Source organism: Berghia stephanieae, chromosome 2, assembly GCF_034508935.2.
Source record: "Berghia stephanieae isolate SIO BIC M18660-M18661 chromosome 2, UCSD_Bste_1.3, whole genome shotgun sequence".
Classification (NCBI taxonomy): domain Eukaryota; kingdom Metazoa; phylum Mollusca; class Gastropoda; order Nudibranchia; family Aeolidiidae; genus Berghia; species Berghia stephanieae.
In genome coordinates, this window is record NC_088361.1 from 21,003,413 (window position 1) to 21,014,156 (window position 10,744).

Sequence of the window (10,744 nt, forward strand, 5' to 3'; positions counted from 1 at the left end):
CCATTTTTATGATTGACATATCATGAAGGTCAGTCTTATATGTATTTTTTAAAATATAAGCAAAACTTTCCATATCAAGGGCATTTTGAAATTCTTTAAGTTCTTTAGCATCATTAGTTAAAATTTCAGACTGTCCGACACGTATGTATAAATATATATACACCATCTTTCCCTCTCTTTCCTACTCCTCTCTCTCTATTTCTCCTCCTCCTCCCCACTCTCTCTCTCTCTCTCTCTCTCTCTCTCTCTCTCTCTCTGCTCCCTGCCGTTCTCTTACTTTCACCTTTCTCGCTCACCTTCTCTCTCCTCCTTCTCTCTCTCACACATCTCTCTAAGATGTGCATATAAATATATATATATATATATATATATATATATATATATATATATATATATATATATATATATAGAGAGAGAGAGAGAGAGAGAGAGAGAGAGTGAGTGAGCACAGAACATCAGGATTCGAGCCAGGGACATAAAGGAAAGAGAGCAAGTGCCTTAGCATTAACACTACCACAAGACTCAAAGCCATACATAAACATACACAAAATATGACATGTGCAGGTATTGGAACAAAACGGACTATTTTCAAAATTAATTCATTTCCAGAAAATATTCATCTTCAGAGATAGACGGGTCTATATTTTCAAAAAAGTTTTCAATTTTTAATTTCGAAAAAAAAGGATAATAAAATATAATAAAATAAAAGCTTATCGCTTTTTTGTAGTTTCGGATTTCAACGGGACTGGTTTCTGAAAGAAGAAATATAAATTGTTGGGGCGTAAAACTTATACAGACATGTTGCTGGTTACAAAGATGTTGATGATAATGATCAATGATCATGATGACAATTATTTTGACCACTGATGATGATAGTGGTGATTATGATATTGATGATGAAAATGAGTATGATGATTATGACGTGATATTGTAGTCAGTGTCTTGTAGTTGTGCACCATGGATGTACCAGAAAGTTATTGGGAGTCTTAACTAAATCGTTCCCATAGACGAGATGCGAGACAAAAAGCCCGGATATAGACTCTTACGTCACATCTTGTCGTCATGAACGAGTTCTCGGTAGTACTGATGCTGCATATCGTTTGAGAGCATTCATAAAGGCGGTGTATGTTGGGTAACCTCAAAAGCTGAAATTAATGAGGGGTTGTGTAACACCAAAAGCCCTGCGACCTGAACCACGAGGTCTTGTATGTAATGGTTTCCTCACTGTCTCAACACTCATGAATTAAGTAATAAGGCTGGATTCGCAATAAAAAAGCGATATTTTTGTTTCACACTCTTTTGAATCAAACGAGTAAATCAGTGTTTTCGTCTCATTGAGATGTGAAAAATGATATAAAAATCAAGAAAATCGGCCGATAAATGAAAAAAGTAACTGAAAAAATGTAAACTTTTGCGAGGTGTTGATTTAAGGCATCCTGCTCTTTTGCGCATGGTTTCTTGGAGTTTGATATCGAGAATTTTCGTGCGGAGGCTTCTTGTCAAATCAGGGGCACAGTATTCTCCGACGTTATAGCAGAGGGCTGCTGCTGACGTTCTTAGGACTTATTGTAGTGAGTCACGACGAAAAACAAGGTGAACAAGTTTTGTAGTAAACTAGTGACCAATAAATGAGTGTGTAACAAAATTTTTAAACTCAGTTTCCAGGACAACGTATAGCATAGGGTTGACGTTTTTTTTTTGAAATTCGATTTTAAAAAGTATTTAAAATGAAACACTGTACACGCGGGCATGCAAAAATGTACAGGTATAAATACATAGAAGTCACAAAAATTATTAGAATTCACAAGAGCACAGTACAACACGTCTTGCCCTTTAGGCGTGTTACATAATAAATAAAGAAATAAACAAAGATATATATAATATATATATATATATATTATATATATATATATATATATATATGTAGAGAGAGAGAGAGAGAGAGAGAGAGAGAGAGAGAGAGAGAGAGAGAGAGAGAGAGAGAGAGTAAAATATCATAATATATTGCTTGGAAGTCAGTTGATTGGGTACAGACTTCCTTCACAAACATAGAGACGGATATCTTGCTGTGTACATTCTATCTTTTTTTCCCGAATCTACCCCGACCCTTTCTCTCAGCAGTGATTAAGTAGCCGGTTCTGAAGAGATGTATTTTACCATAGATTGGTTTCCTATCAAAAGATGGCAAGAAATTGAGACTGCACATTTGATGCTTCAGAAATCTGGATACATGTCTGCATCATCGGCCTTAAGATGTTATGGATTACATCTGTTCTTCTTATCAAACTTACATTTTATCACAAATGGAGACGCAATTTTGTTCCAGACATTTACCGTAACACTCATTATCCTGTGGAAACAAAATAGAACGATAGTATAAAACTGCCGTACAATGACAATTGACCTATTCTATATTTTGGCCACAAAATGTATTTTAACCTCAAAACATATCAATGAAAATAACCAAAGCTGAACCAATACCTTAAACCTAGAAGTCTTGTAAGAATTGAGAGTCGTTCTTATTCATTGATATTTGAAGTGTTTGAGTATATGCATCGGTGTGTTTGAAGTGTCTGTGCAAATATGGGTTCCAGCTTATCATTATATATGCAACCCATTCATTATTAGTCCTCCAAAGGACTGGTTACATAATCACTTCCAATGGTTTTGGACCCAGAAAAGTAGATGTGTGACGTCACGACAAATCTTCCCTATTGCATTCGTGAAGCCAAACATGACTGTTTTGGCGCCCAGAGTCACTGACTGATAATTAAGCAATGTCATTCTCAGACAGGTCTGTGAATCAGCATGGAAATGAAAACAGGCATGGAGGAAGCAAAGACAGAATTGATTCTAGCAAAATTTTAAGATGATTTTTAAAAAAATTCAGTTGGTTTGTTTACTGTCCCATGTGATGTTCTTCTTCCATAGTTCGCGAGATATTTAATTGTTTATGCATTTTGCTTGTAATAATAGCTTTTTGCCAATGAGCAAATTTGCATGTTTCCTGAAGATCACTTCCTTATTTTGCAAAGACAATTTGAAGAAAATGTCTGAAAACAATAGGATGTCTACCCAGGAATTCAAGCAACCCGTTAACGTGAATTGCATGTCATTGTTAAATGATTATTTTGTATATTTAGCATATGGAATATGCTATTTCGTCTTGCTGGTGAAAAGAACTTTCACTTTCGCGAGTATTTTATTCTCTTTGAGGTTTTAACAAACTGTATTTAGACTTTGGAAACTTTTCTGTATCGTTCAAATCTTGTTACCTTTATACTTTTTAGTCAAGACGTCAAAATTTGAAAAAAAATCTTACTGATACTACGCTGCTGGGCGCTGTAGACTGTCAACAGTAATAAAAAAAATTAATGTAACGGCTTAATAGACTATTTTAAAATATCAAAACACGGTACGTTTCGAACTCAAAATTCTTCTTCAGCCGACAATAACACCCCAATAAAAAATGACAACAAACAAACAATAAAACAAAAATACATTCCAAAAAATCCAGACCGAGGATTAAATATCCTATATGTCCTCTCTGTATAAGAAAAATCTTGGAATGTAAACTATAAGAAACGTTGGATAGATAATTAGATGTGCCAAATTGCGTGGAATATAAAACAATGCATAAACATGTTTTTACATGAAAAAGATTCTATGTTCTCAAAACATGACTTTGTTATCATTTTCTTATTGAATGGTTTTTCAAAATTTTTAAAGTGAAAACCCATTTTAATTTTTTTTAACATCTCTTGTAATACCGATTCATAGAAGGAATGAGGATGACGTCACTCAGATCTTTGTTATTGTTTTTAGATCGCCAATTGCGTGATTGGTATTCATTAAAATATCAATCTGACTACTAACTTTTAAGTCTTCTGCATTTGACTGTTATATATGGCTGGCAGTTGTTATGAGTATTTTACTTAAACGAATACCAGTCATTTTTACCAGTGCCAAGCTCTTTTTTGATACATTTGAGATAAAGGAGAGGAATCTTTACAATTTCATCTTCCCAAAAATACCAACGTTTAGCTTCCTTGAATTTGTTAATATTCTTTGTAAATTACTCAAAATGGAAATCTCGAAAACACTGAAATCACGAACAAATAAACCTGGTCCATAAATGTTTCATGATTCCCTTGCTGCACTGTATATCAGTTTTCGGGTTAATGGTGGTCATTTTTAATAGTATATTTTCTTCTTATTTTTTAAGTAGTTAATATAATCCACTGCCAACGATTTATTAAAAGAATCCTTACAAGTCCATTAGGACAATGCCAGTTAAATATACAATCAGAGTATGCACATTCAGCACAGCTACTAGTAACATCTTTGTCATCACAAAGGACAAGGCACATCCCTGTCATACAGGTACGGTAACATTCATTATCCTGTGGAAACAAAATAGAACGATAGTCTAAAACTGTCATACAGGTACGGTAACATTCATTATCCTGTAGAAACAAAAAAGAACGATAGTCTAAAACTGTCATACAGGTACGGTAACATTCATTATCCTGTGTAAACAAAATAGAACGATAGTCTAAAACTGTCGTCACTGACAATTTACCTCTTCTTAATTTTGGCCACAAAATGTATTTTAACCTCAAAACATATCAATAAAAATAACCAAAGCTGAACCAAAACTATAAACCTGGAAATCTTGTATAGTTTGAGAGTCGTTCTTGTTCATTGATATTTCAAGTGTTTGAGTATATGCATCGATGTGTTTGAAGTGTCTGTGTAAATTTGGGATCCAGCTTATCATTCAATATGCAACCCATTCATTATTAGTCCTCCAAAGGACTGGTTAAATAAATACTTCCAATGGTTTTGGACCCAGAAAAGTGGAAGTGTGACGTCACGACGAATCTTCCCTATTGCATTCGTGAAGCCAAACATGACTGTTTTGGCGCTCAGAGTCACAGACCGATAATTAAGCAATGTCATCCTCAGACAGGTCTGTGAAGCAGCATGGAAATGAAAACAGGCATGGAGGAAGCAAAGACAGAATTAATTATTTAGGATGATATGAGCTTCTTAGTAGGACGTTAATTTATTATCTTATATTGTTGGTTTGAACAATGTGCTTATCATTCATGATTTCATGTTGAAGTTTACGACGGAAACATTGACTCATGGCAGAAATTTATGATTTTTAAAAAAATCAGCAGGTTGGTTTCCTGTTTCATCTGATGTTTTTCTTCCATATTTCGCGAGATATTTAATCCTTTATGCATTTTGCTTGTAATTATAGCTTTTTGCCAATGAGAAAAAATTCATGTTTCCTGAAGATCACTTCCTCATTTTGCAAAGACAATTTGAAGAAAATGTCTGAAAACAATAGAACGTCTACCCAGGAATTCAAGAAACCCGTTAACGTGAATTGCATGTCATTTTAAAATGATAATTTTGTTTATTTAGCATATGAAATATGCTATTTCGTCTTGCTGGTGAAAAGAAACTTTTCCTTTCGAGAATATTTTTCTTAATTTAAAAAAAAACTTAAACATAGTTGTGTACAGACGTCGTTTCAAATCTTGTTATCATTAAACTTTTGTAGTCGAAATTCTTTCGACATATGTTTCACAAGTATATACATCATTTTGATTTAAAACATTTTGAACATTTTCTTACTGATACTAAACTTGTAAGCATTGTGGACTGTAAAAAGTAATAAGGAAAAATAAATATAACAGCTTCAGAAAAGAATTTAAAAAATACCAAACACGGTAACTTTCGAGCTCAAAACCCTTCTTTAGCCAGCAACAACCCCCCCCCCCCCCCAAAAAAAAAATAATTATGATGCATTGCTAAAAATCCAGATAGAGGATTAAATATTCTATATGACCTCTCTGTATGAGAAAAATCTTGCAATGTAAACAATAAGAAACGTTCGATAGATAACTAAAAGTGCCAAATTTAGCGGAATATAAAACAACGCATAAACATAATTTTACATATATAAAAAAATTCTAAGTCTTTAAAAAATGAATTTCTTCCCATTTTCTTATTGTGTGGATTTAAAAAAATAAAAAAGTGAAAACCCATTTTAGTTATTTATAACTTATATTTTATTTATATAGTGCAATATTCACTTAACGTGTTCAAAGCGCTTTACAATTGGTCCCTGGCCAGCAGCAACACTTAACATATAGCATATAGGACGAGACATGACGCCTGTTAGGTGAAATTTGAGTTTTTTTGGACAGAGAAAAAGCTGTTAACGGCCAGGTACTCATTTTACATCTGAGTACGATGAGGGAATGTGAGTAAAGAACCTTTTCCAAGGATTCAACTATGCGCCGAGCGAGACTTGCTGATCCAAGAGCAGCATATCACTAGACCACATAGCCTATTATGGCACCGATTCATAGAAGGAATGACGATGACCTTACTCAGCTCTTTGTTATTGTTTTTAGATCGTCAATTGCGTGATCGGTTTTCACTAAAATATCAATCGGACTAATTAACTTTTAAGGTTACGCATTGTTTTCTGCATTTGAGTGTTTAATCTGGCCGGCAGATGTTATGAGTATTTTCCTTAAACGAATACCAGTCATTTTTACCAGTGCCAAGCTCTTTTTGACACATTTATTGAGATAACTGGGAGCAATCTTTACAATTTCATCTTCCCAGAGACACCAACGTTTAGCTCCCTTGAATTTGTTTTATTCGTTGTAAATTACTCAAAATGGGATCTCGAAAACAGTGAAATCTCGAACAAATAAACCTGGTCCATAAATGTTTCATGATTCCCTTGCTACACTGTATATCAGTTTTCAGGTTAATGGTGGTCATTTTTAATAGTATATTTTCTTATTATTTTTAAGCAGTTAATTTAATCCACTCCCAGTGATCTATTAAAGGAATCCTTACTTTTCCATTGCACTTAGATACACAATCACGCTTTTCACATTGCACACAGACATCATCAAATCTTTTGCTTAGTCTGACTGTTTCATCCTGTGGATATTTTAAAAAAAGATGCATGACTAAACATAATAATATAATAATATATATTCTCAAACTACCAATCAATAGGTTAGATAAAACACTAATGGTGGATGAGGCAAACAAGTCTCTCCAGAATTGCTTTTTTTCCAATACATTATGTATTTCAATAAAATTAACACATAGCTGACAGAGACAAGTAATCTATCAGGTGTGTACATTTGTAAAAATTCACTGACACACCAAATTATAGTCGACACGATGTCATATGGAAGACTTACAATCTTTAATCACGAATTAGTTAAGATTTCTTATTTAATAGTGGCCGATAAAATTGTTTACAAGTTATTGTGACATTTTGGATGTATTGAACGTTGGGATGGGCTGAAAAAATTGTTTACATAATAATTTGAAACTTGCGTGTGTCTGGCGTAGACTGGGAAAAACACGTTTTTTGTTTTGCTCACATCAAATACAGACATGTCAAAACAACCAACGCCGAAACATTTTAAACCTTAATCTTGCTTAAGAGACATCTGGAAGCATTAAAAATGCTGTGCTGATAAACTTGTTTACATAATATTGCGACACTTGGACGTGCCTTGCGTACATTGGGGAAAAATATATTTCTATCTTTTATTTTGCCTTGTTCAATCCAAACACAAATAAATCAAAACAACCAACACCCAAAGTGAGAAGTGATAGTGATATTAAATATGTACCGGAGTCGTAGGTAATAACATCACGTGATAAGTGTGTAATCCACAATGCGATATTTAAATAAATAAATTAAAGATATGTATACATACATTAGCGAAAACAATAATAATATAACGAATTTCATAGCCTCTACTGATGACAACTTACATTAGGAGCAGCAAAAGCCTGGCAAACTGACAGGACAGCAAAGGCAATCTCTGTAAGAAATAGAAAGAGAGTTGGTCAGAATTGGTTCAGAAATATAATTAGGGTTTTAAGTCTCGAGTTCAAATCAATTTACTGAACTTGAAAGCTCTCTCATGGAAATCGGCCAAAAGTGAAAAAAAAAAGGATTTTTCTTTGGATGCAATCAGTTTTAATGTAGGGATCCCATACTATCTTTTCGATATTTGAGGACCGGCTTAACTATAGTTTTGTAGGCGACTGTTTGCTAAGTCGTATTTCTTTCCGTATTAAGTGTCAATGGTTTCCACCCGCAAATATAAAAGGACCCAAATCACGAATTCTACATTTTATTCTTTTTCGGTTTATTCAAATATCATAAAATATTGAAAATGGACAGCTGTGTGACTGCCCAGTTATCATCTACAAGTAAGTGTTATAGCATGTAATGATTAACAGCTACACTCGTAAAGTTGAGCATCTGAGAACCAGTGTCGCAAAGCACTCGCGGGCTATGGTCATCTGATGGGCACAAAATCATGATTCTGTCTGAAAAGGAAGCTCTTTAATGCCGAAGAATATATATATATATATTCCCATAGTAACAGAAAAAATGAATCACAATGAAAAAGTTATACTCTATAAAAAAATAATTAAAAACAACGCCATTTTACTGTGCCCTGTCAGTTAAGAATACCATACAGGGCCAAAGCAAAACCAGGCCATATAATTCCAAAACAAATATATAAAGCACAAAGGAAGTGAAAACGGGCATGGGAGAAGTAAAGACAGGATGGCGTAGCATGAAATGAGTTTCTTGGGGGGTTTATTTATTATCTAACACTGCTGGTTCATCCATTGTGCTTATTATTATCATTTGTGATGTCATGATAAATTTTCAGAAGGAAATATTGACTCCAACAAAAATTTAAGATGCTTTTTTATTTAATTAAGCAAGTCCAGTTTTATATATTACATGAGATAATTTTTCCTCAATCTGCATTCTACATTATTTCGTAAGATATTAAATTTTTAATACTTTTTGATCATAATTAAAGCTATTTCCTACCAAAATTTGACCTTTTTCTGTCTACCGGTTGATGATAATAGCACGTCATTTTGTATGATCATTATCTTTATGTAACATATGAAATATGTAATTTCGCACGGTCGTGATCAAAACATTACTTTAAAAATTGACTGACCGTGAAAACATTTTTTGTGTAGTTTAAATACTGTTATATAAAAATTTCTGGTCATAATATATTACGTTAAAACGGTGTTAGGGATCAATACTGTTCCGCACAGCCAATGACAAAATTTTATCATCGAGCACAGATTTACTGGCAAATCTAAAAATTGCAAAACTATTTTAAAAGACTAAACACGAGTAACTTGCAATCTTTCTTTTTATTTCACGCCAATTCTATCATCCGTTGAGTCGAATTAATACGAAGAAAATCTGCTAGGTCGTAATACACAACCCTTTTGGCGATTGACTTTCATTACGAGTGTAATATATTCTACGCTTTTCTAGAATCTCCACAACTAAAATTGATGACGTCATTTTAAATCTTTCTTGATACTATTAAGTAATGATAAATAATAATGTGAAAAATGATTGTAAGGTTCAATTTAATTGCAAAAACAGATCAAATGAACGTTTCAGGTTTCCCCTCTATCAACAAAACAGGATGAATGAAACACCACAGATGATTTGATCTGTTTTTGTAATTAAATTGAAGCTTACAATCAATTTCACATTATTATTCATTTCTTCGAGATTCGAGCAACAACATTTACATTAAGTAATGATAATCTCATCCCGCAACACAAAATGATGACGTGATTTTAAATCTCTCTTGATACTATCAAGTAATGAGAACCCGTCTAATCCATTCTATTTTTAAAATAGGGTTGGAAATCAACATTGTTCCCTAATGCGAATATTAAATATTTACAATCGAGCACATAGTTACTGGCAAATCTAAAACTACAATACGATAGTATAATGTATAATACCGCCTGTTCCTAATAGCCTTTATTTCTCCTCAAATGTTGCAAATTGAGGGTTCACCACTAGTGATTTAAAATATGTTTCACAAGAACGATACATCCTTTTTGTATTTAGTTACCTGACGTCGAAGTACAACTTGTTCTTACATCAAAAACTTTTGTAAATGTTTTTTTTTTCAAATTTCAGAGTCACTGAGAGTGCAAAAAAAAATATAGACAAGAAAGCTCATCACGATATTTAATTTATCTTTTTCAGTGCTGAAGTTCATCAAGATTAGAGTCGTGGCAGGATGTTTAATTTTGGCAACATTTGACAGAAGTGGCTAAAAGACATACCATATTGGTAATTTAAGCATTGCTAACACAAAGACAACTAGGAAATTTTACATTATAATATACGTAAGTTATTTTATCAACAAAAACACTTACTTATCATTGTCTTGGGATTCATCGTGGGCAAATCTTTACAAGTATAACAGATTTCCGGTTAGAACAAGATGCACAATCTGTTGAAAGTTGAGGTCTGAATGATGAATTAACGTGCAACTTAGCCTTACATAATTGTCTCAATTTTTCTGGGTCTCAGTTTGAGACTCTCAAATCAAATAAACAGCGTGATTGTCATTTTTTTTTCTTCAAAAAAATGCTAAACAAATTACACTACAATTGGTATAAAATTAAGCCAAACTTTTCTCGGCAAAATGTAACGGGCGTAACATTATCTTTATTTTCATAAACCGCTGTAACAAGTGAAGGTGAAAATGTCAGTTGAAGCTGTGAAATGCACGTTAAGTTATCTACTTAATAGTAAATAGATCAAACCAAATTTTCAAAGCCAAACTTCAAAGGATGATTAAGTTGGGTTTTTTTTTTTTTTTTT

General features: G+C 33.2%; 1 protein-coding gene across 1 annotated transcript; it reads right to left on the reverse strand.

The window, feature by feature from the left end:
- Positions 1 to 620: 620 nt before the first annotated feature.
- On the reverse strand, positions 621 to 10,380 carry LOC144966738 (uncharacterized). The gene is made up of 6 exons (XM_078903509.1): positions 10,294 to 10,380; positions 7,834 to 7,883; positions 6,892 to 6,978; positions 4,272 to 4,403; positions 2,292 to 2,350; positions 621 to 752 (listed from the first exon to the last, which is right to left on the reverse strand). Exons 1-6 carry the CDS (start codon positions 10,313 to 10,315, stop codon positions 737 to 739), a joined length of 366 nt encoding a protein of 121 aa, XP_078759635.1. The 5' UTR covers positions 10,316 to 10,380; the 3' UTR covers positions 621 to 736.
- Between the last annotated feature and the right edge of the window lie 364 nt (positions 10,381 to 10,744).